Source organism: Mobula birostris, chromosome 16, assembly GCF_030028105.1.
Source record: "Mobula birostris isolate sMobBir1 chromosome 16, sMobBir1.hap1, whole genome shotgun sequence".
Lineage (NCBI taxonomy): Eukaryota > Metazoa > Chordata > Chondrichthyes > Myliobatiformes > Myliobatidae > Mobula > Mobula birostris.
The window spans coordinates 17,457,123-17,483,837 of record NC_092385.1 but is presented as its reverse complement, the minus strand read 5'-3'; the positions used below and the strand labels follow the sequence as shown (position 1 = coordinate 17,483,837).

General features: G+C 45.0%; 1 protein-coding gene across 1 annotated transcript in view; it reads left to right on the top strand.

Moving 5' to 3' along the window:
- The first annotated feature begins 8,404 nt into the window (after window positions 1-8,404).
- Window positions 8,405-26,715, top strand: part of efcc1 (EF-hand and coiled-coil domain containing 1) — an 82,777-nt gene continuing 64,466 nt past the window's right edge. Inside the window, exon 1 of the mRNA XM_072280098.1 lies at window positions 8,405-9,702. Within this exon, the coding sequence (XP_072136199.1) occupies window positions 8,582-9,702 (1,121 nt within the window). The 5' untranslated portion in view covers window positions 8,405-8,581. The remainder of the gene's footprint in view (window positions 9,703-26,715) is intronic.

Sequence of the window (26,715 nt, the reverse complement as noted above, 5' to 3'; positions counted from 1 at the left end):
GCGGACTGGCCGACCTAGGGGGAGGGGGTGTTAATCACGACCAGAATTTAGGTGATAAGTCAACTATAAGTCACCTGTAAGTGGCTAATACACTCAATTTCATTTCTAAAAGGGTTTATCTAACAAATTTAATATTAAACACACAGTGCATATTTTCCTCGCATGAATGTAGTGATAAGCCAATTATAACAGTGGTCCCAAACCTCCGGGCCGCAAAGAATGCAGCGGTACAGCGGTGGCCGGGACGCACCCAGCACACCTTTAAGAAAAAAGCCGAAATAAAAAAGCTAATTGATTAGGTGCCACCCGGCACGTAAATGTCGGCCCAGATCAGAGACGATACAATCGGCAATTATGCACCTAATTAATTAGCTTGTTTATTTCAGCTTTTTTCTTAAAGATATGCTGGGTGCGTTCTGGCCACCGCTGTATTCTTCGCGGCCTGGAGGTTGGGGACCACTGAATTATAAGTCACTTATAAGTCAATAGCATCATAACATTTTAAGTAACGTTTGGATATTAAACACACAGCGCATATTTTCCTCATGTGAACATATAAAATCATTGCAACGCACCAATATTGCTGAATCAGTGGGAGCCCTGGGCTTGTTTTCCTGCAACAACATGGTCCTATCGAGGGGTGATGGGAGACAGCGATACTTCCTTATGTCCAGTCTATTCTGCAATTTAGTTTTCGTTGCTTTCATTGCGGAAAACTCCGCTTCACAGAAATATGTTGGAAATGGAAGCAACATTTTCAGAGCTTTCGTGGCTATCTCAGGATATTCAGCCTTGAATTTGATCCAGAATGCCGGCAGAGATGTTATGTCAAACATACTTTTCAGCCCACTGTCATTTGCAAGCTCGAGGAGTTGATCTTTTTCCCACGCTGACATGGATGATTCACCGGGGACATTCACAAATGGGTCACGGACCCATTCCTTTGCACGTCTTGGGTCACTGATGACCTCTCATGCATTAATTCAACAGTGCATGACAGGGAATGAGGAAAGGTACAGCTGACTCATATCGTTTCCTCACGGCCCGGTGGTTGGGGACCACTCTTAGCATGAAGAGAGACTAATATGGATGCTCGCTCTCCCTCTCCCTCTCCCTCTCAAAAAAATCTATTTCCAGGATATTGTATACAATTTCCGGGTGTCAGGGAGCCACTATCAATATGCAGGAGACTCCTGGAACTTCCGGGAAAGGTGGGATGTCTGCTGTGGAGAATTATGTGCTGTATGTGGAGGCTAGTGGAGTGGTACGCGAGGGCAAGAGGAACCCCCATCCCTAGTGCGGCAGTGGGAGGATGAGGTGAGGGCAGATCAGTCACATGCACCTGCGTGACTGTTAGATGCTATACCATGCTTCGAACAAACAGTTTTCAACTAGTGTCAATTGCGTATGTTTGTTTTCCAAAAAGCAGTGAATTTTATCACTGCTAGTTGGTGAGAGTTAAGCAGTAAGATAATTCCAAACTCCTTTGCTCACTGCAGTTTCAAGCATTCAGGCTTGGAGATTCCAGAGGCAGCTGGAAGTGATAATGAAACCATTTCACTACTTCAACAAGTTGGGAACTACAAGGAATTTGAAGGTATCAACAATCATTTTGTACGTCACAATGAAAATGAAGGTTTGGAGGATGCAATCATCGATAGCATTGTACGAGGGCAGTCCATTATTTGTTCCAGGTGTCTGTGCTGATTTTGATCATTGCATACACTGGATGAACTCCTCTGTCGATAACTATTAGGAACTAATACACAATTTTATACTACTGTAGTACTATTGGTTGTGCTCTAATTTGTTCTGCATTTTATTTAAATACAAAACTTGTTGCTCAGTTTGTCCTTAGTATACCTTTTAAACTATTTCCATGAAACTTTGGCTAATTGGGCCAAAATATACTAGTTCCGAAGTTACCCAATTAACCAGAATCCACATGTAAGCCTCAGGCTCGCTCAGCTCGTGTTGGTCTCGGGGAAGCAGCCTTCAGCCCCGCCAAACTGCATAATCAAGTTTGTGTGGATACTGTGTAATGTACCCCAGTACAGACCCACGATGCAAATATCAGACAGTACACAATAAGCGATTAAATAATTACACTTTATAAATCTTATTATGACTATGTGGTTAGTAAAGAAATAAAATATAAAAGAAAAAGGCGCCACTTGTACTTGGTTTTAAACAGTCTGTGCACAAATAAATTCGTTGGAGCTCACGGAACCAGGTCTCCTTTCTACCAATCGATCCCCTCTGAACTCCAATGACCCTCGGCTGGGACCACCCCGGTGGTCTACCAGAGTGCTCCGAGCACGTCCTTCCTCTTCTCCTCTCCTCGACGAAAAGACCGCGAACAAGCTCGATTCCCAGACGTACAAGATAGAATAACATGTCCCCCCATTGGTTAGTTCCCTGTTATCTGTAGTTATAACCCAAACATTGCAGCTACAGGAAAACCCATTACCTCAGCAGTTAGCATTACAGAGAAGCCTGAGCAGTTAGCTTAGTTAGCATTACAGAGAACCCCCTTACACTCTCCCCCCCCCCACCAAATTTAGTCATGGCCTCATGACATTAAAATAATTCGCCAACCCTTCCTGCAAAACACAGAGCCCAATCCAGGTGCAGAAAGCAGTGACATAACTCCCCAAAACAATAGAGATCACACCCTCCTTCCCAGGCGCTACATAGGCCAACCTATCCAGGGGGGTTCCTAATTCTCTGAGACCTCCGTACCCCTTGTTGTGACTCTTCCGGCTCAGACACTACTGGACTAACTGGAGACTCTTTGGGCCTGCCGAGCGAAACCTCCCACGATCTGTCACTCAAGTCCCTCGGCAAGACGGAGCCCCCTGTCCCGTGTTCGGGCCCCACCTCCTCTCCTTCAGAGTCCTGCTGTACCGCAGGCTGCCCACCAATAGCCCCCCTTGCCTCACCTGACTCAGTGGGAGAAGGGCCAGGAGTCTCTTCCTCCATCACGGGGGAGTTAGCGAACGGCAGCACATACCACACATCTGAATCAGTATCCCTCTCCGGGGCTGGGCCCGGCCCAATCTCCTCCGCGGTGGGCTCTTCCATCACCCTGCGGTTCCACAGAGTCCTCGTACTCAGTGTAGGCTCCAAGTCGCGCTCTCGGTCTACCTGCACCTCCTGCCCCAGGGGTAACAGTTGGTTCCGATGAAGAAACTCAACAGGCCCCTTCCCCTCCTCTGGTCTCACCCGGAAAACAGGTAGGTTCGGCATCTGACTCTCCACCACATGGGGTGTGGCCGCCCAACGGTCAGCCAACTTGTGCTTTCTGGGTCGTCCCAAATTCCGTATGAGGGGCTAGTCTCCCGGTAGTAGTTGGGCGAACTTCACTTTCTGATCATACGTCCTATTATTTCCCCGATTCTGCTTGGCGGCCGACCCTAGCTGCTGGCAACTCAGCTCCCACAGTCGGCTCTGCAGCTGTCGGTTCAGTGCTCGTCTGCACCAATACCAGGTCTGATCTCGTCTCTTCATCATAACTTCGCGATACGATTTCAACTTTGCCATCAACTTCAACCATACTCAAAAATCGAGGTAACACGTCATCCGGGGTACCAACCTCTACCCCACCCAACCCCCACGCATTACCCAGTGGCAGACCTACAGCTGCACACCAGCGCTCCAACTCAGCTGCATCCATAATAACAGTAATTTAAGAGGGCGCTCACACAGCATCCAATAGGGTCATCTTCTGGGTGAACCGGTACCAGCTGGTCTACAATCTGGACCAAACCTTTCAGGTGCGAGAGGGCTGCCTGGAGATCCAGTCAAACTATCAGAGCGGTCCATGCCCATCAAGGTCAGTAACTCCTGATGCAGCTTCTCAATTTCAGTCTTTATCTGATCTTTCTCAGTCTCCCAGGCCACGGACCCCAGGCTCTGCTCAATTTCCGAAGGCAGGGATATATTACAGCTCGTGGATTTCTGCATTGTCTGCTGCTCACTCAGCCTATCCACCACCACCCATTTCAACGCCAGGAATTCCAACTTGTGAGTGGGATAGTTTCTCTCAGGGGGCCACAGACTCCGGCTGACAAAGGCCACCGACCTCAACCCCAGAATCCCACCCTGCAAAAACTCATTTCAGGGAGGTAGCACCACCACCGCCCCCCACCCCCTGTCGACCTCCAAGGGTGTATGTATACAAGACATTTGATTATGAAAGAACACAGCAATTTATTTGATCACATATTGAAACTATTTACACACACACACATACATATATATTCCTTGTTGAGTATTTTGTTGGCAGTCTCATTGTTAATAGCTAAGTGCTCTGCCATGGCGTTGCAAGACACTGAACTGAACTAATGGACAATGAAAGAGAGAGAGGTCGACTGTAAAGCCTGCCCACAGAGGAAACTGATAGGTCTACTTAGCACAAAGAGAGACCAATCAGGATGCTCCCCCCTCAAAAAAATCAATTTCCGGGATATTGTATACAATTTGCGGGCATCAGGGAGCCGCTATCAATATGCGGGAGACTCCCAGAACTTCTGGGAGAGGTAGGACGTCTGCAACCCCGTGCCCTGATCCTGATACAGGACGTCTGCTAGCCCCTCTCAGCTGGCATCAGTGTGTAGCACATACAGCAATCGGCCTTTGAGTAATAGGTCTTTTCCACTCCCAAATGTCCAGAATCATCATGAAGTGAATTGAACGCAATCTTCTGATACTTCTCAGGCAGGAACAGCTGGCGATGCCAAGGTCGGTCCGGGGGTGACGTGACCCAGTATAAGATTTGGTTCTTCAACTTCAACCGAGGCCATTCTTTCAGTAGTGAAGGCACCGAAATGTGTTTCATCTTCTCCGCCTGAGCCATATCCCCCTTTTTAACCATGTACCAAATAGTGCCAATGCCTAGGTGGAGCTGGCTCCGATCCCTTCACCACAAGGGGCTACAAATGAGGATTGCACCCTGTTGCCAGAATCCTCCTGCAGGCCCAATGCGTTTTCATCCCCCGCACATCCCTGATCAGCTGAATGAACAATGGAGGGGGCACGTTTTATAGGACTGCCGGAGACTCCAAGCAATCTTGTCCTCAGCCTGGGCGCCCCTAGTTACCTGATCCATCCTTAACTGATCCAACTCAGCCGCCCGAATGACACCCCCCCCCCCCCGCCCCGGCGCCACAGCCCATTGAGCCGTCTCTCTAGCTGGAAAAGGTACGCCGAGAGCTTCTCACCCTGCTCCTGACGCATGTTTTGAAATTCCCCTAGAAGCTCCCAGGAACTCCCAGTCAACCCAAACGCGCTTTCCAAGGCATCCAGATACTCAGCAAAGGAAGCCGAGGGCTGGTTAACCTTCACATCTCGTACTACCTCCTGTGACAACGCTACCAACCACCGATGGCCTGTGGCGTCCAGTTTCGCCAAGGTCAGGATATAAGTGAGAGGATTGTTGTCCATCCTCATCTCAAACTTGGCCCAGTAGAGATGCATGAGGTATTAGACAAGGATGAGGAGTGGGAGAGTGTTCTTGCCCCTGGGGTGAAGGCCATGTGTCAGTTGGTGATCGCCGTGAAGGCCAAGGACAAGTTGAGGCCGGATCGAGCAGTGGATCAATTGGGGGTTTCTGATGATGCTCTGCCCACTGTTTGCTGTAATCTGACTGCTCTGAAGACCAAACAGTTGCCTGAATTGAGCTCTGAGGAAGTGGCAACTGTTCATGCGAGAGGTCCTGGGTTCAAATCCCGGACGAGCCCCCAAATGTAAGTTTCAGGCTCACTCAGCTCATGTTGGTCTAGGGGAAGTGGCCTTCAGCCCCACCAAACTGCGTAATCAAGTTTGTGTGGATGCTGTGTAATGTACCCCAGTATAGACCCACGATGCAAAAATCAGACAGTACACAACAAGCGATTAAATAATTATACTTCATAAATCTTACTGTGGCTGTGGTTAGTAGAGAAACAAAATATAAAAGATAAAGGCACCACTTGTATTTGGTTTTAAACAGTCTGTGTACAAATAAATTCGTTGGAACTCATGGAACCAAGTTTCCTTTCCACCAATCGATCTCCTCCGAACTCTGACGACCCTTGGCTGGGACCACCCCGGTGGTGTACCAGAGCGCTCCGAGCACGTCCTTCCTCTTCTTCTCTCCTCGACGAAAAGACCACGAACGAGATATACAAGATAGAATAACATGTCCCCCCTATTGTTTAGTTCCCCATTATCTGCAATTATAACCCAAACATCGCAGGTACAGGAAAACCCATTACCTCAGCAGTTAGCATTACAGGGAGGCCATTTTATAAGCCTGAGCAGATAGTTAGCATAGTTAGCATTACAGTGAACCCCCTTACACACAGTACTAGAAACAGATGTTGTGCTTATTGGCCATATTAATTATATTGTAAGGACAGCTCATAAATGCCGGGACCCAACACAAATTGACTCAATTGATTCAATATAAACTACCTTTTAATTCATTTTCATCAAAATGAACACCACAAGCAGCAGGTTACCACTTGTAAAAGCTTGTTGATTAGAACTGAGTTTATGATTGTGTTGAACACTGAGCTATAATCAACAGTCAGTCCGGGTGATCCAAGGCCAGGTGAAGAGCCATTGAGGTAGCTTCCATTGTAGACCTACTGTGGTGATAAGCAAATTGCAGTGGGTCCAAATCCTTGCTTAGGCAGAAATTGAATCTAGATATGACTAGCCTTTCAAAGCACTTCATCACAGTAGATATGAATGCCACTAAACAATAGTCACAAAGCAGGATATAACAAACAGGTCATTGGGTTCAGAGTTAAAACAAAGTTCACATTATATCTTGGAATGGATCTTGTAATGGGTTTATTGTTGATAACTTTTAATCATTTCTGGTTCTTTCCTTGATATGCCAACTACCTACCTGCACAAAAACTATTTGAAGTGAAAGAATAAAACGCTCGAGATATTTGGCAAGTCAGGGAAATTCTGTGGTTTCAGATGGATGACATTTTAGCAAACCTGAAACATTAACTTAAATCATGCAAACAGGTCAATGTGCAAAAGACAACAAACTGTGCATATACAAAAAGAAAGAAATAATAATAATAATAAATAAACAATAAATATCGAGAATGTGAGACAAAGAGCCCTTGAAAATGAGTCCATAGATTGTGGGAACATTTCAATGATGGGGAAAGTGAAGTTAATCCCTTTGGTTCAAGAGTCTGATGATTGAGGGGTAATAACTGTTCCTGAATCTCTGGTGGTGTGAATACAGAGTCTCCTGAAGACACTGGTGAGAAGCGAGCACGTCCTGTCTGGTGGGTGTCCCTGCTTTCCTATAACAATGTTTCATGTAGATGTGCTCAATGGTGGGGAGGGCTTTACCCATGATGGATGGGGCCCTACCCACTACTTTTTTGTAGCTTTGGCATTTCCATACCAGGCTGTGATGCAGCCAGTCAATGTACATTCCACTACACATCTATCGAAGTTTGTCAGAATTTCAGATATCATGCCGAATCTGCACAAACTCCTAAGAAAATGGAGGCGCTGTTAATTGCACTTACCTGCTGGGCCCAGTTCAGGTTCTCTGAAATAATAATACTGAGGAATTTAAAGATGCTGACCCTGTCCACCTCTGATCCTCTGATGAGGACTGGCTCATGGACTGCTGGCTTCCTTCTCCTGAAGTCAATAATCAGCTCCTTGGTCTTGCTGACAGTGAGCAAGGGGTTGTTGGCATGGCACCACTCAGCCAAATTTTCAATCGCCCTCCTATAAGATGATTCATCTTCACCTTTGATTCTGTCTAGGACAGTGATGTCATCAGCAACCTTAAAAATGGCATTGGAGCCGTGCTTAGCCGCACAGTCATTGGTGTAAAGCAGGCAGAGCAGGGGGCTGAGCCCACTTTCACTTGGTTTCTCCTCCAGATGCTGCCTGACATGTAGAGTTCGTTGTTTTTAATTTTTACAAATTGCCAATACCTGCAGTATGTCTAAAATATTTTTTATTGCAAAGATTCTGTGAAATTCTGTAACGTTTCGAAAGCCTCTTCTGAGAAGCTGGTAAAAAAAAGACAAGGGCTTGATCCAGACCTCCCCGAACCCCTCTGATTATATTTGCATTTATTAATAAAACATGCAGTCTGCAGCTGTAGCAGAAGTAATTTTCTGCTTCTACAGAAGCGTCTTGTGAGTACAAGCATAGTTTCAAAAGAAAGGTATCCTCAAACATCTAGGTTTTCAAAAATGGAAAATATCGAGTCTCTCTTAAAGGACATTCTTTGAAAAGATCGGTAAAGTTTCCAGTCCGGCGCTCCCTGATTTGCTCCCTCCCCCAGTAGCGTCACGGACGCGTGGACTTTGATTTTGGATGATCACTTCCAACTGCGGCAGAGAACTGCCGAAACTCGCAGCATCGTGCAAGGCGCCCTTAATCTGGGCAAAGTGGCAAACTCGGCCAGGTTTCGATGTCAGTCCTCCGATCCGCTGCTAAAACATTATGCCCGGTGGAAAAGCCGGATCCGCGCCTTTAAAGTGCAATCCGGCCCCGATTCTCAGTGCTGACCCCATTTAAAGGCATTGCTCCCTCCGAAGAGATGGATCGATCAGATACTTGCGATCCTTACAGGTCCCCGGCTCGCCGGACTCAGTGGATAGTCAGCGCCTTGGCTTACCACTACGGACTAGACCGAGGGGTGGAAAACGAGATCATTGTGCTGGCCACGGGGCTGGACCAGTACCTGCAGGAAATCTTCCATCACTTGGATTACGAAGGAGAGGGCAAGATCCCGGGAGAGGATTTCCAAACCCTGTGCGAGATCCTGGGGTTGGATAACCACACGGAAGCCGAAGAGTGCGCGGGGATCCTGGAGCAGGTGCCGAAGGAGCTGAACTTCAGGCAGTTCCACGCCAAGTTGTGCGGTCATTTCAGCACGAAAGCCGGCTGCCAGTACGAGACGGGGCGGCTGCTAGTCGGGAAGGACAGCGAGCACATCGAGACGCAGATCCGCCTGAGGAGCCCTCTGCGACGGAGGAAGAAAGCGACAGGCACGGCGTCCTCGGGATCTCCCAGGAAAGAGAAACGCAACCGAGCATCCTCGCTAGACAGGCAGCGAGGTGGCCCGTCCTGGGAGCGGCACGGTGCTTGCACCAAGGAGTGCTACGAGGACATAGTAGCCCTGGAAGCAGCTGAGGACAAGATCGCAAAGCTGGAGCAGGAGAACGAAAGCCTGAGGGAGCTTGTGGAGGACATGAGAGCCGCCTTGCAGAGCAGCGATGCCCGATCCCTGGCGCTCCAAGTGGGACTGTGGAAGAGTCACGCCAACCACGAGTCGCAGAACTGCTTCCTAGCCTGGACCAGGTCGGCCACTTGCCGGTATCTCCGTGGCCACGCCAGTCCCAAGAACGGACTGCAGAGCGTCTTGAAGGAAATCGAGCTGATTCGCATCTCCAGGGACGGACAGATCGAGGAGGCGATCAGGTTCAACCGGGAGATGGAGAGGGAGCTGAGCAGATCGCAGGGCGCTCTGCTGAAACTGGAGGAGTGCAACGACTGTCTGAAGAAGGAGCAACAGCAGATGAGGAAGAGGGTGGAAGAAGCGCGCCACGCATTGCTGGGAAGCCTGGAAAAGGTGAAAGAACTGGAAAGTAGAGCTAAACAAGTTCCTCTCTTACAGAGGAACATCGTACAACTGGAATCGGAACTGCAGTACTACAGGTAGGACACTCAGTGCGCTGTCAATTTGCAATTTCTGCTCCGAGGATTGATTGCGTAAAATGTTGTTGGCATAAAATTCATCTGTCTTTTTTTTTAACCCAACCTGCAATATTATTGGACAGACTGTCACTATCAAAGCATATGGTGCTAAATGTTTCGCTTTCACATGTAGATTAAAATAATTAATGGAATTGACCGGTTGTTTTCTGAGTTGAAAATGGGAATGATTGAGAAAAAAACAATTGAACCCGCCACACAACTACCCTCAAGGAAATGCACTTCCTACTTTTTAAAGATCCTGTGAATGGAAGGAAAATGTGCTGTGTGCAGTGTAAACTTTTATACCATTTACTACCACTATGTCCAACACTGCCACTATCTTGTTCACTACCACCACTCTAACATGCACCAGCTCATAGACTGATAAAATATTATTTTGGAAACATCTGTCTCACATCCTCTGCACCCTTTCTTGCTCATCAAGTAATTCTTATCCCACATTATTCTCTGCCTTTACACTTATCTCTTTAACTCCCTTCAGTTCTTTTGTCTTCTGTAAACTTACCATATATACAGGAGCCACTTATTACTCCCTTGCATCTATTCCTGCTGATTCACTTAAAAACTACCTCTTGGCCTTTATATTAGATGATAACAATTTGGTATTATGTTCTTCCCTTGCAAATCTGCTTTCATTGTCTCTAAACACTTTCATTATTCCAAAGTACTGCCTCATCTCCATTCTTCACTTCTCCTTTGAAGAGTGTTGTTATAGGTCTGTCTGTCTTTCTGCAAATAAAGCACTGGAGTTAACCTTTTGCCATATCCTTACACAGGGACAAACCTCATCAAAGGCACAACTTTCATCCTCAAGTAGGGGTGAATGAAATGTGTTCTTTCCCTGTGACTCCCTTGTAAACTTAGACACAGTTGACTACAGTATCCTCCTCCAAATTTCCTCCTCTTTTAGACATCTACTTGAGGATGCTCTTTGACCTTTCCAGTGTTATCTATCCAGTAATGGACAGGAAATCTATTGTATTCAACTGTTTCCTCACTAAGGCAAGGCACTACTTTTTACCCATTCCTGTTCCCATCTGAATTTTTAAAGTAAAACTTCAGTAGCAACTAACCTGATCTCTGACTGAAAACCACTGGAAATGTCTCAAATAGCCACTTACTCTATCTTGTCAAGCTGGAGCTGATAGGAAAATCACACATGGAATTATCTTCATGTCAACAGGATGCTGTTTCCTTTGCTTTGACTGCACTATTTAATGTCTGACTTCTTCCAGTATGTGAAATGTGGTTGCAAATTAAGTGATGGCAAGTAAAGTGATGGGTATTTGAGAAGTTCCCTGAATTTGTCATGATTTATAAGTGGAAGGCAAGTTTGTAAGTGTAAGTCAAGCTTGGAAGACCAAACTCAGTGTGTTATCTTGACACCTGTCGGTTACTTGTAGCACTTGGCACATCTTCATTATTGCTGCTTCCCTATGGGGAGGTTGATATCCTCTCCTGTGGGCCGACAAACAGCTTCTACCACAATGATACTTCCTCCCACAGGATTGAAGATTGTAAAAATAATAACCCTTTGTACCACTGGATCCTTGCAAGCAACTGAGATGAACATCCACCACAGTGGACATGCATTTGCTAGAAGGGAGGCACTTACTAGCTTCAGTACATTCATCACTTTCTGTGTGCGTGGAATTGCTTTCTGAATGGGGCTGAATGTTCAATGGTGGCAGGAATTCCAGTGGTTTTAGTCATCACATCTTGATGACTCTCCATGCATCATTACTGCTCATCAAACCATTTGGACAGAAATAGTTTGCAACATTCCTGTGTAAAACTCCAGCTGTGTTTTCGTGCCCTTTCAGAATTTCAGTTAGGGAATCCTAACTTTTTTACGCCATGGACCAATACTATTAATCAGGGGTCTGTTGAACCCCTGGTCTAGAGTATTAACTGGCCTTTGCAATGAAGAGCATAGTCTTGAGTTAGGGTTCAATGGAAAAACAATCAAGTTGTAAATCAGTTTGTTGCTTCCTTTTTTCTTGCTGGGTGGTAAAGTTAAATTTAACTCCTCTCCATCCAGGTCATGCTAACTTGGCACATCTAATCAATTGCTTTACTTACAGCATGCCAAACCACAACAAGACCATTTGAGATTCCTTTAAGCTAAAGATCAAGTGGTTCACTTTGGGCTCCTTCTGGGTTTAGAGTCAACATTGAAGACTCTCAGAGCTTTTTTTTATGTTTGTATAACACCAGGCCACCACCTCTAATGAATCTCTTCTGCACATCAGGAATATTAATAATAATAGGGATCATCAGTACCTCTGAAACACGAGAAATCACAATCCAGACAAGTACTGGTGACAGGTGCACTATTAAAGTCTGTAACTTCTATGTATCTAATTATGAGAAATAACCTGGTAACATATTCTTTGAAGATATTATAAAATGGCAATCTACTGCAGTCTAAGTTCACAATTAAGGGGAAAAAAGTCATGAAGAAGATAAAGTGTAGTCATTTTAGCAATGATTAGTTATTCCTTGTTCATGCAATACTTAAACCACAGGTAACTCTTCTAAGTCCAGTGTTTCGGAATCGGAATCTGGTTTGTTGTCACTAACATTTAGGGCAGCATGGTAACCCATTGGTTAGCACAATGCTTTATAATACCAGCAACCCCAGTTCAATCCCCACCATTGCCTGTAAGGAGTTTGTATGTTCTCCCTGTGACTATGTGGGTTTCCTCCCAGATGATCTGGTTTCCACCCACTTTCCATAGATGTAGAGGTTAGTAAGTTCATTGGTCACATGGCGGCAATTAGGAGGTGTGGGCTCGTTGGGCCAGTATGGCCTGTTACCATATCTTTAAATTAAAAAATTAAACACTTGTCATGAATTTGTTGTTTTGTGGCAGCAGAACAGTGCAAGGCATGAAAACTATTAAGAGTTGCAAAATGAAATATTGCAAAAGTATGCTAGTATCACATGCTCATTTTCATCAGCATCAGAACCTGATTGGCATGAATCATTCTATGCTGTATTGTTCTGTATTCTTTGGAGTTTAGAAGAATGAGAAGGGAGGGGGGGTCTTATTGAACCACACAGGATCCCAAGGGATCATGAAAGGGTTGACATCAAGATGTTTTCACTAGTGGAAGACTCAGGAACAAGAGGATATAGTTTGATGATATGGGCTGGTCATTCAAAAACAAAATATGTAGTCATTTTTTTGTAGAGAATTTCCAAGGATGGCTATGGAAGATAGCTTATTTAAAGTGAAAACAGATAGATTTTTTGAAAGATTGGAAGGCTAAGGGCAATGTAGAATTGCACGTAGAAGCAGTTGAGGCCTGGGGTAGATCAGCAATGATCAAACTGAATGACGACAGGCTTGAAGGACCAGGTGACTGCCTGCTGCTTCCATTTTCTTGTGTATGTGCCTGCTTTATATCAACTTTTTCCACAGAAAATCATGAAAATTTTGTTGTATAAAATCCAAAGCAAAATTAATTGTTCTTGGTTTGAATCCAACATGCAGTTCTTTGAACCAAATGAGAAAGAAAAGTAGCAGAGAGGTTGAAGAAGCAATTGGGTGACAGAAACAGTGAATTCCCACTTGCAGAAGAAAAAGAATGCCAGTGGGGAATATTTCAAATTTATTGCAGTCAGTCATTACAGAGATCCTAATAACAAGATGCAATATAAAACCAGATGCCAGAAATATAATTACTTAAATAGCACCTGAACTAGTTTAGAATGATGAGTTATGTGAAGGATAATTACTACAGAAAGTAATAGGAAATAAATACCTTTATGAACTCTGAGAATTATAATTATCACTGGTATCCAAGACTATAAGTTTATAATTATTCCTTTCCATAATTATTTTGTTTTGTTTGTATCTTCTGTTTTCTGTGGGAAGATATGGGAAACTTAGTCACATTTAGCTTGCTTTGCATGCATCCAATACGCCCATGGTTTTGTGGCAAGAGATTCTTTAAACTGAGATTATTATTAATGTTAATTTACTGGTAGTTAACATAATTGGAAAGGGGATTTTGTATGCTTAATTGCACGAGTCTCCATTTATAAGTTTTTTAAACTGACGTGTTATTGGAAATCTTTTCACCAATGACACTGAGTGAAAAAGTTTTAGACCCAGCAGTTCCATTTGTTTGTTAATGATTTTGCATTTTATTGCATTTACTACTCGTTCACACTTCATAAAAGCTGACACTCTTCAATCTTGTGCTTTTAGCAATATTCTGAGGGTTTTCTTAATTTCCTTATTGTCAGGCCTGCACATGCAGGCTCCTCCCGGTCTCCTCGCAGCTAATAGGAGTCACCTGCTACTGGTTGCTAACGCATCATCTGCAGCCTGTTTAAACTCAGCTCTCATCCCATCCTTGTTTGCTCATCAGACCAGCCAGCCTCAACCAGATGCTCCAGCCGTCGGTTACCTTGTTGTGCTTATTATCCATTCTCTCTTGTTTTGTGCCAACTTGTTGCTTGATACTTTGCAGTTTATTACTAAGGTGATCGCTCACTGCTAAATTGTCTCTGCAGCTTTGCGTTTGGCTCAAGCCTGCTCTACATTTCCTGATAGATGGGTGAACCATAGATTGACCCAACAGAGTTTGCTTGCCCAAAGGAAGTTGCCTGCCTTACCCAATCCAGAAGCAGCAGGAACCCATTGACTATCTCCTCACAACACTCAACCAACCTTCTGTCTCAGCAACCCCGGGCCAGACAGCCTCCTCCCTCACAGCCTCAGATTCTGGTGCCTGAATGTTTCACTGGATCCCCAACCCACTGCTGCAACTTCCTGTCCCGGTGCATCTTGCACTTTGATCTGCAGCCATCCCTGTGTTCTGCGGACCAAGCCAAGACTGCTTTTGTCATCTTTCTCTTGACTGGGGGAGCTCTGACATGGGCCCCTACTAACTGGGACAGGTAAAAGCACCATCTGCAATAAATGAGGAATTCATTGCTGAGATGCTCCAGGTTTTCAACTCTTCAGGAAGCGGAAGGGAGATGGCGGATCGGCCACTTACCTGCGTCAAGGCTTATGCTTGGTGTCGGATTACACCATGGAATTCAGGGCCCTCAGGCAGAGCGTGACTGGAATGTGAAAGCACTGCTAGCCCGTTACCTTCACGGCCTCTCAGACTGTTTGAAAGATTGAGCAGTCTGTACGTGAGATGCCCACCAACCTCGAAAGTATCATCACTCTGGCCCTCCATGTTGACAAGGGCCTCGTGGAACAACCCTCCAGGTCATCAGCCAGTTCCATTCCCAGAAATATTTCAGGCTGGGGGACCCTCATCAGCAACATCCCTAGAACCCATGCAAGTTAGGGAGAGCTCTTTTAACCACCAACCCCCACCACACCCCGAGCGTGAGCATTGGTGGAGAAACAACTTGTGTATTTATTGCAGACCAGCCGATCACCCACCCATCAAATGTCCACTGCATCTGGGAAGATGGCACCACCAGAGAGAGCCAAGGGGTCTGCTATCTGCCCGTCCTCTCATTCCAGTACTTTAGCCTGACTAATCCTCCCTCTCTGCCCTCCACAACCCAATGGCTCTACATGCAGAGGATGCTCTGATGGATTCCAGCACTTCAGGCAACTGTCTGAACTGGATGCTATGTCTGCAGCTTGGACACTCTACCAAGCCTATCTTGCACCCCTTCTGCATCACAGCCGTTGACGGATGTCCCTTGGAGTTTGGGATGGTCAGAGTGCATACACATCCTGTACACGTGAGCATTGGAGAGCACTGCAAGCCCATTCAGTTCCTCCCGATCGACTCACTCAACACTCCTCTCATCTCGGGTTACCCCTGGCTCTCCACTCATGACCCTGACTTGGTCTGGCCATCCAGTTTACTGCTAAGCTGGGGACCCACCTGCTGGACTATCTGCCTGCAACTTCAGGTGACTTCACCCCGTAACTTCAAACTCCTGTAGGAATACCACACTTTCACCATCACCTTCAGTAACAGTGAAGTCAGCACACTGCCACCTCAACTGCACGATCAACCTCCTCCAGGCCACAATCTGCAACCCCCCCCCCCCCCCAGGCCGTCTGTTCTTCCTCTCCCCTCCTGAGACCTAAGCCATGAATGACTACATCACTGAAGTGCTACAGCGTGGCTTCATTGGACCATCCCAGACCCCAGCCAGCTTAGGATTCTCTTTTGTCAGAAAGAAAGATGGAGGTCTTTCTCTCTGCGTTGTTTATTGTGGACTCAACAAAATCACCATTTAGAACCACTGCCCTCTCCCCTTGGTAGATAGTATATTCAAAACATTCTGTGGGGCTTAGATTTTTGCCAAACTGGATCTACAAAGCGCTTACAACCTGATCTGCATCTGCCAGGAGATGAGTAGAGGATGGCATTCATAACACCCACTGGCCACTATGCCTTTTGGACTTGCCAACAGCCCGAGCCTTCATTCACAAGATTCTCTGAGATAAGCTACACAGGTAAATGTTTGCCTGCCTCAATGACATCCTCATCTTTTCCAAGACCCCCAAGACCACGTCTGTCACGTCCATTCAGACCTTCAACGACTCCTCGAAAACCAACTTTTCTGAAAGTTAGAAGAATGCCAGTTCCACACCCCAGTCATTTCCTTCCTGGGATACGTCCTTCCACACCAGTGCATGACCATGGACCCTGAGAAAGTGTGTGCCATCATTGAATGGCCCCGACTACACCCCCTCAAACAGCTACAGTGTTTCTTGGGCTTCTCCAACTTCTACCAGTGTTTCATCAGGAGCTACTGCCAAGCCACCCCTCCTCTCACCTCCATCACCAAATCAGCTACCTCACAGATAACCCGGTCTACTGCTGCAGGCTATGCTTTCCAGGAGCTCGGGACACTTCCCCTACTCTGCCATCCAAACCCCTCTGGGCTTTTTGTGATGGAGGTGGATGCATCTGATGAGATCTGATACAGACTATCCTCTCCCAGTGAGGACAGGACGGGATGATGCACCCTTGTGCCTTCCCACGCAAGTTCATCTCTACACAGCACGATTATGGAGTAGGAGTCAGAAAGCCACTCACCATTAAATGGGCCTTGACAGAACGGAGACATTGGCTGATGGGGAACACTGTGCCCTTCCTGATTTCCTGTGTGTTGGCTGGGTGAGACACGACCCACCCAGCCAACACACTTTTCGTCCCTCTTCCCTCCGGGAGAAGGCTCAGGAACTTGAAGACTCGTACGGCCAGATTTGGGAACAGCTTCTTTCCAACTGTGATAAGACTGCTGAACGGATCCTGACCCGGATCTGGGCCGTACCCTCCAAATATCCAGACCTGCCTCTCGGGGTTTTTTTGCACTACCTTACTTTCCATTTTTCTATTTTCAATTATTGATTTATAATTTAAATTTTTAATATTTACTATCGATTTGTAATCCAGGGAGCGGGAAGCGCAGAATCAAATATCACTGTGATGATTGTATGTTCTAGTATCAATTGTTTGGCGACAATAAAGTATGAAGTATAATAAAGTAAAGTATAATATCACCAAAGCCAGCGGACCTGCCAGCTTAACCCACATGAAGCTCGTTGGGCCCTCTTCTTTGAGTAATTCAGCTTCACTGTATCCCACCAACCCTGCTTCAAAAATGCTGAGGTGGATACCCTGCCACGACAGTTTGACCCAGCTGAAATGGAAATAGACCCTCAGCCCATCATCGTCACCACATTCACCTGGGATCCTGAGAACCAGGATTCACAAGGCACTACAGCATAAGCCCGTTCCAATTGGCACACCAGACGTGTACGTGCCAGTGGCCACATGCTCTGAGGCACACCAGTGGGCCTACTCCTCACCTCCCTCCGGCCATCCAGGCACCTGAAGGATTCTGGGTTTTCTGCAACGCCAGTTCAGGTGGCCCACCGTGTTCACAGATGTAAGTCAGTTCGCCGCTGCCTGCCCTCAATGTGCCCAATCCTGTTCCTCCATTCAGCAGCTCTCTGGGCTCCTGCAGTTCCTACTAGTCCCTTGACGCTGTGGTCCCACATCTCTATGGATTTCATCATGAGTTTGCTGCCTTCTGATTGGGCTATGGTAATCATGACAGTGGTGGGCTGGTTCTCCAAGCTGGCCCTCCCCAAACTTCTGCCAGCGGCTGAGATGGTGAGCCTGGTTCGCCAACATAGTTCGCCTCCACGCTTTCCCTCAGGACAGTTCATCTCCCACTTCTGGCAAGCTTCTGATCCCTCCTCTGCGCTTCCTCTGGCTATCATCCGCAGACCGATGGTCATTCAGAAAGGGTCAATCAGCAAGTCGAGAAGTTTCTGCAATGCTTCGCTGCCTCTAACCCTTCCACATGAAAGAAATATCTGATCTGGGCTGGGCTTTCCCACAATCTACACAACACCCTCTGCCACAGGGTATATCACCCTTTGAAGTGCATCATTGGTACCCCATTGTTCCCCACAGAGGAGCCATGGTGGAGGTTCCGTCTGCCAGGGCCCTGGTTTGCCGTTGCTGGAATACTTCGAAAGGGGCACAGAGGGCCATCCTAGCTGTTAACTGTGCCTACTGCCATTGGCGCTCAGCTACATCACTCCGGCCTGGGAAACATGCCTGGCTGTCCACCCGAGATCTGCTCCTGTGAGCTCTCACCCCAGTTCTTTGGTCCCTCCGAGATTACCCATCGCACCGATCCAGACACTTGCCATTTCCAGCTGCCACCGTACCTCAAGATCACATCTACCTTCCACGCATCCTGCCTCAGGCCTGTTGTCTATGGACCTGTGCCCCTAGAACCCAAGATGGGGGAAGGTGGTCTAGTGTATACGGTTCACCGGTTGATGGATTCATGTCTTCGTGGACAGGATTGATTAACTGGGAAGGGTACAGCCTGGAGGAGAGATCTTGGATGCTGTTCAGTTACATCCTTGATCCATCGCTCATTGAAGAGTTCCACTAAACCCATCCAGATTGTCCTAGGCCATCGGGGGGCAGCCATAGGCGTGGGGGTGGTGTCCTGTCAGGCCTGAACATGCAGGCTCCTCCCAGTCTACACCCATCTAATGGGATTCACCTGCCACTTGTTTCTAACGCATCACCTGCAGCCTATTTAAACCAAGCCCTCATCCACAGTCTTTGTCCCCTTATCAAACCAGCCAACCTCAGCCAGACTCTCCTAGACTTCAGTTACCCCATTGCCTTGTCATGTTAAGTATCCGTTTTCTCTTGTTTGGTGGTCCCTCAAGGCTTGTTATTTTTGCAGTTTATTTTTAAAGTGATTGCTCGCCGCTAAATCGTCTCCACTGCTCTGCGTATGGGTCAAACGTCCTCTATATTTCCTGACACTTGTGCTTGAATGACATGTAGACAAACAATTTTGTTTTCTTGAGTTAGAAAAGAATCCTGTTATTTGGCAATAAATGAGGAACATGACATTTTAAGAAGAAGGGTCTGCTGGGCATTCTTTTATTTGACTGACAGGTTGAAGGAAACCAATCATGCTACCTGTTTCTCTTAATGCTATAAATATTGCTTATAAATGATCAAATAAAGATCTCAACAGTTGTATTTTTAATATTATTGAGGTAAATAGTATAAATCCAGTAAGACAATGGAGTGTATCACCCCCTTTAAGCCTAAACTGGAAAAAAATCTAAGGTTGCAGACATTGCTTCTATGTTGCCCTTTTTAATCTATAAAATTGCCAATTAAATTTCAAAATTATGCTCTTTACGGTGAGAGTCACAGGGTGCATTATATGAGAGTCTGGCTGGGAAGATTGTGAATGGGCAGATCATGACATCAATCTGTGTGCACTATTGAATTGATGGAAACGCTGCCATTTTGGAGTTGGTGTTGCAGTTTTTATATTTGCTTACCTCTCAGTGGCTGAACAAACAATCACCCTGTCTACCTGTGTCACTCTTTTAAGGAACTGTAGTATGCACCTGCAGTTCTAGGTCTGTCTGGTTTTACAACTCTCTGGGCTTTAACACTTACCGTGTAAGTCCTGCCCTAGTTCATCTTAGCAAAATGTAACATCTCAATGTGAACAAATTAAAATTCCATATTTATTCCTCAGCCCACTGATGCATATGATCAAGATCCCATTATGCTCTTGTATATGTGATGGACAACAGGAGACTGAACATTGATCCCTGTGGCACACCATTGCCCACAGGGCTCTGATCTGAAACACATGCTTCATAGTCACCCTTTGACTCCTGCCACCAAGACAGAAGGCCATGGCAGAAAGAAAGAGGGGGGAGGAGCACTAGAGGGAGGTAATGGGTGAGCAGGGAGATAAGATGAGAGAGGGGAAAGGGTTTGGGAAATGGTGAGGGACATTACCGGAAGTTTGAGAAATCCAAGTTCATACCATCAGGTTGGAGGTGGCACAAATGGAATAGAAGGTGTTTTCCTACAAACTAAGTGTGGCCTCAGGCGGGAGGAGAAGATGGTGGCGCGACGCAGCGCACGCAGCTCTCCAGTGAAATGATATTGTATTTGTAAGTAGGATGCCGTGCAGAATTCTGATTTGATGGAGACAGACGTGAGAAGCACAGAGGAACATCTGGAGAAACTTCTGAAATGCCCGGTTCGCTGCCGCTGCTACTGTGCGATTGAGAATCTCCAGAGGGAAGGCCCCAAAATCCCCGGCTTTGCCTGCTGCTGGCGACCGAGGCTGGGGTCGAAGCGTTCGGCAGAGATGGTGCTCGGTACTCGGTGTCGGAGGGCTGGTCGGAGGCTTGAAGTTTTCGGACGACGCAGAGTCGGACTGTGGTCGGGCATGGCAGGGAGAGTTCTCTTCCTTCTCCCGTCTATGTGAGATGTGGGACTTTCAAGAGACTTTGAACTTTTTTACTGTGCCTATGGCCTGTTCTTCATCAAGTTATGGTATTGCTGCACTGTTGTAACTATATGTTATAACTATGTGTTTTTTGTTAGTTTTTAGGTCTTGGTCTGTCCTGTGTTTCTGTGATATCACACCAGAGGAATATTGTATCATTTCTTAATGCATGCATTACTAAATGACAATAAAAGAGGACTGCATGTCCTCATAATCTAATCTAATCTAATAATAGTGGAATGGGAAGTGGAATTAAAATGGTGGCCACTAGGAGATCCCACTTGTTCTGGCATTTCATCTATCACCTTGTGTTTATCTCTCCCCTGCCCCCTCCTTTTAAATCTACTCTTCAGCTTTTTTTTCTCTAAGCCGGCCGAAGGGTTTCAGGCCAAAATGTCGACTGTGCTTTTTTCCATAGATGCTGCCTGGCCTGCAGAGTTCCTCCAACATTTTATGTGTGTTGCTTGGATTTCCAGCATCTGCAGATTTTGTTTTGTTTGCAATTTGGTATCCAATTGACTAGCTCACCCTGGATCCCATGCGATCTCACCTTCTGGATCAGACTTTGTCAAAGGCCTTGCTAAAGTCCTCAGAGACAACATCTGTGACTCTGCCCTTGTCTGTGCTCTGTGTCACCTTTTTTAAATTTAAAAAGACATAATTAAATTTGTGAAGCAGGATTTTCCACACACAAAAGAGGGCAACTGGAATGGAATTATCACCACCATTATTTGCAGTGATCATTACTGCTCCTGGGTTAGCAGGATAATTACTGGTTAACTTAATTCTACAAGGGCCTGGTAAATAGCAGACCAATCTGGAGTGGAGCTGGATATAATTGCAAATCTCCCAGTTTACCATCCAACGTTGGATAAGGAGGTCACAGATAATCCCTCTTCAAAGAGAACTGCGAACATTTCATTATTCCTTACCTCAGAGCAAGAGGTGGAATGAAGCACACGCCTTCTGTGTAGGATAGCCGCTGTCTCCATCTGCAGTAAGTCCCTGATTGTAGGACAGTGCTTTGGGGTTGGCTCACATCAATTCTCAGATATACCGCAACCAGAATGGATTCCACTCCTCAGCGCTCAGCTCGTTTGTTACCACGAACATCCACTAGTGCACATCAAAGCTGTTATCTTGGCAGTAGCTATGATAACTTCATTATCTGGCCATCTGCCTCACCATCTGTACTCAAGCCATCAATATAAACCAAAAGACAGCCATTGCATAACAAAGACTATTCAGTGACATTTTCAGAAATGGTGCCAGTACTTGGAAATATACCCACAAGGACAATGTGATACAAAGAATACCAAGCTGCTAATTAAATTGGTATGTGGAATCAATACCTACATCATAGGACCACTCTGCAGTGGCTCTGCCATGTTCCGTGAAACTAGGAGCGAAGGTCAAGAAAGAACTGAGGACAGTTTTTCATCAGGTCAGGAACTTGGCTGAATGACTGAGAACAAAGTATAATCTACTAATCTTCAAAGTATTGACCAAAAGATATTTTGCAAGGATCATTGTTGGGATTGAAATATTTACCATATCTACAAACAAATAGATGATTCATCTAAATCGTCCAATAACACATGAATAGGCTGCGTGGTAAATAATTTGAATTGTAGTAATGCCACAGAGGAGGACCAGGTTCATGCAGCTGCTCTCTTGATGATGGGAAGGTCTTTTTGATATTCTGAGATTTATGTTGATTCATGGACTGTACTTTACATTGGTCTCCTTCAGCTTTTCGGTGTTTTCTTTCTTGTGGGCAATATGTTAGTTTTTGTGAGAGGGAGGAGTTGGGGACTTGGGGTCTGATGTTCTCTTGGTGTTTTTCTGTGTGGGTGATCTGCTAGTTTTTTTTGGGCATGAGAAAGAGGATTGAGGGTTTTGATGCTATTGTCGCTGTTTATTTTTTTGCAGGTGAGGGGGTTGGGGATTTAAGACCATAAGACATGGGAGCAGAATTAGGCCATTTGGTCCATCGAGTCTGCTCTGCCATTCAATCATGGCTGATCCTCTTTTTCTCTTCCTCCATTTCCTGGCCTTTTCCCCCTAGCCTTTGATGCCATGTCCAATCAAGAACCTATCAATCTCTGCCTTAAATACACCCAATGACCTGGCCTCCACAGCTGCACGTGGCAACAGATTCCACAAATTCACCACCCTCTGGCCAAAGCTGGTCACATTTTTCTACAAGGGAGGAGGTGGAGGAAGGTTGGGATTTGCGAGTTTTGTTTCTTTTTTTATGCCGGGGGGGGCGGTGTTGTTGATGTCTTTTCGTTCAACAACTCCCATGGTTTTCTCTGTATTTCATGGCTATCTGGTGAAGATGAATATCAGAGTTGTACTGTACATGCAAGTTGGCAATAATTTGAACCTTAGATCCTTAACTGACTGTGTTAATTTATTCCTAAAGTGACAATTACATTTTCTTCCTAATTAAGTACCATTATTACATAGATTGCAGGAGTTTGGGTCATGATGAAATATGCTAACCTACCATAGGATGGGCAACCCCTGTAATTTGAATCTTGGGTGCTGAGGCTCAGCCTGAATGGGTCCACTCCTCAGTATTACTGCGAATGAAGATCTTAATGAAGTTAAAGTATCATTTGACCTTCATATTCTTCACATTAATGATGGCAGTGCTAGTGTCAGTCGAAAAGAGTGTCACACTATCTTGCAAAACCAACAAAGGCTATTAGTGAGTCCATGTGTTTGTCTGATTTCTCTGCCTTCACTGAGTAACTGACTGCTAGCTTTGAAATATAGGTGTAAAGCTTAGAGTAGTGTTAAGTGTGTGAAATTGTGGCGCATTGAGTCCTTCTTATTGAAAAGTGGTATTAGATGAGCGGGTGGAAATGTCCTGTATTTAGCAGTATGTAAGGCTAACATTGATTTTTGGGAGAAGGGAAATGAAGATGTACCAATGACCAGAATACTTGTATAGATTATGAAGCTTCTTTCTGCATTGAATTCAGCAACTGTGGACTTTACTCCTCATGATCACTTTCACTGCAACCTCCTCGCACTAGAGCTTGACCATCTGCCTATGTTGCCTCCTATCCAAAGGTTATCCCTCCTCTACTTTACCTCATCCCCAGTAGTTTAAATGCTGCACAAAGAGAAATGGGGAGTGTCAGTTACCACTGTCCGGAAAAACGGTCTGATCTGTTATTTGATGTCACAAACCATCTCTTTAGGAGGTACAAGCTTGTGTTCAATTATTGCTTGCTCGCTCTAGTTAATTCCAGTCCCTCCCAAAATTAGAGCAGACCAATATGGACTCGGACTAGTGACAGTGCAGTTAGCAATGGCTGGTCACACTACTCATGACAAATTCTGCGTGCAATCTCAAGCAGACCCAGACTACTCACATATTTCAAGGTTCCTATCTGCTTTCCAGTACCAATCAGTTTCAGCCCCTTTATCCTTTTAATGCAGAACTTCAAACGAAGACTTAACCATAATTTGCCATTCTAGAATTAAGGAAATATGTCTATTTCAAATCTGCTTGCAGATCTCTAACTTTTAATTAGTGTTCCTGTGCAATTTGTCTTCTCCTCCTGCAAATGACAAGGTCAAATTTAATTGCCTAGAGTTTTGGCTGCAGAATTAACATTTTTAAAAAGTTGATGATCTCAAAATCTTAAAAGAAATCAGCTAATTAAAAACACATTGACGAACACATTGGCATGTGGACTTTTATGAAACAATACAGCTGAGGAGAAAAATTAACTTTTATTATTCAGCAGGTTCAATGTTCATGGTGTGCAAAAATCTCAGTGCGTTAGGTTGCCAGGACTGCATGTAAAATATCAGAGTTTCAAACCGAATTCAACTGATTTTCATAATTTGGATTTTTCCACCACACCAGTATCATGTATCTTGCAAAATTCCGCCACACAAGAGTTTGCCAGAACACCATCCGAATTTCTTAATCCAAGGCTAAGAAATGCTAATGTTCAGTGCTGGTAAGAAAATAATCAATCCCAGTATTAGAGCAGGAATGTTTTAAGGGCAGAAAAATAGTGTGACATAACATTAAGATTATTCGACTCCAGCTTTAGCTTAACAAAGTTTATAATATAGCTGTTCACTAGTAAGTGTGGTGCTCAGAATATTCTTATTGCAGTGAGAAAGGTATCTCGTTTTAAAGAAGGCAAAACAGTGGTTCTATTTCATTCGGAGTTTGAAGAGATTTGGTTTGTCACCTAAAACACTCGAAAACTTGTATAGATGTACCGCAGAGAGTATTCTGACAAGCAGCAACACTGTCTGGTATGGGGGGAGGGAGGGTGGGGGGGGGGGGGCTACTGCACAGGATCCAAAGAAGTTATAGAAAGTTGTAAAATTAGCTCCATCATGGGTACTAGTCTCCATAGTGTCCAAGACATCTTTAAGAAGCGGTGCCTCAGAAGGGCGGCGTCCATTATTAAGGACCCCCATCACTCAGGACATGCCCTCTTCTCATTGTTTCCATCAGGAACATAAGAACATAAGAAATAGGAGCAGGAATAGGCCATCCGGCCCATCGAGCCTGCCCTGCCATTCAATAAGATCATGGCTGATCTGTCCATAAACTCAGCTCCATTTACCTGCCTTTTCCCCATAACCCTTAATTCCCCTACTATATAAAAATCTATCTAACTGTATCTTCAATATATTTAGTGAAGAAGCCTCAACTGCTTCCCTGGGCAGAGAATTCCACAGATTCACCACTCCCTGGGAAAAACAGTTTCTCCTCATCTCCGTCCTAAATCTTCTCCCCTGAATCTTGAGGCAATGCTCCCTAGGAAGGAGGTACAGAAGCCTGAAGATCCATACTCAATATTTCAGGAACAGCTTCTTCCCCTCTGCCATCTGATTCCTGAGTAGACATTGAACCCATGAACACTACCTCACTTTTTTAACATTATTTCTGTTTTGCACTATTTTTAATCTAATTATTTAATATACGTATATATACTTATTTTTGTCCTTCTATATTATGTATTGCATTGAACTGCTGCTGCTGAGTTGACAAAATTTTTTGACACACGCCAGTGATAATAAACCTGATTCTGATCAAGCTTGAAGTAATTGAGAAAAATATAAACTAAAGCTAGAGAAAATCGGGTTGGAAATTGCAGATCAGGCCCCTTTGAGAGCACCCTGTACTTATTACATCATCTCTTGGCTGCGGTAGTCTTTCAAGCTTCGGACAGATGGGTTTGATCATTTGAAGTTCTTTTTCATAGTTGGTGCATTTTTTTCCCCTCAGTGCTGCTCCAACACACACTCCACATAACCTTATGCATCATCCACTGTTCCCTAATTAGTGCTTGGGCAGTCTGAGAATACCCTACAAACAAGTCTGCAATGGTTTCACTCCTTTTAATTAAGTGAGAATTTTGATGTTACTTCATAAAGCACGAATGGCAGGAAGATCATCCAAGAATGAGATCAATATCTACATGTGGGTGTGCATGTTTGTGGGAAAAAAATTGTGACACATGTTTTCATGGCATTTCATAGATTCATAAAAGAGAATTTCTACCTATTTTAACTGCAGAACAGGCACAAATAAGGCAGAGAAATGAATGTGGCTAGCTATTCAAGAAGGGAGAAAAATAAACATAAAGAGAGGACCAAGACATTCCTGGATTTAAAAGAACAGAGGACACATGAATGTGATGAAGTTACGGGTATTACAGTGCTAGGAATTTGAGGAAAACTTTGGCTTCCATTTTCAAGAGCATATTGACCACCTAACCACGGGTTCAACCAGAGATCCCACCACTTTATTTCCCCAAAAATCCGTGTTCATAAAATTTACAGTCATATAATAGAAGATGTTCATTTTTCATATTTGCTTTTCCTAGCAAATTTGCCTACAAGATTTACCTTATGTGAGCGCAATGCAAAGTTAGCTGAGTAACTGGTTGACATCAGAAAAGAGCCACCAGAATATGCCAGTGGAATACCTACAGCCGTCTTTAACGAAAACAATCTAAAAATCCCTGCCTGCTCACCTTCCCTCTATGGGAGTGGCAAGGTATCGTTCTGACTTTGCTGACCTCCAGAAATGCGGACATACCAATTGTGTTGTAAGACATCCTCTCCTTATTTCTAAAGGCCCTGTTGAG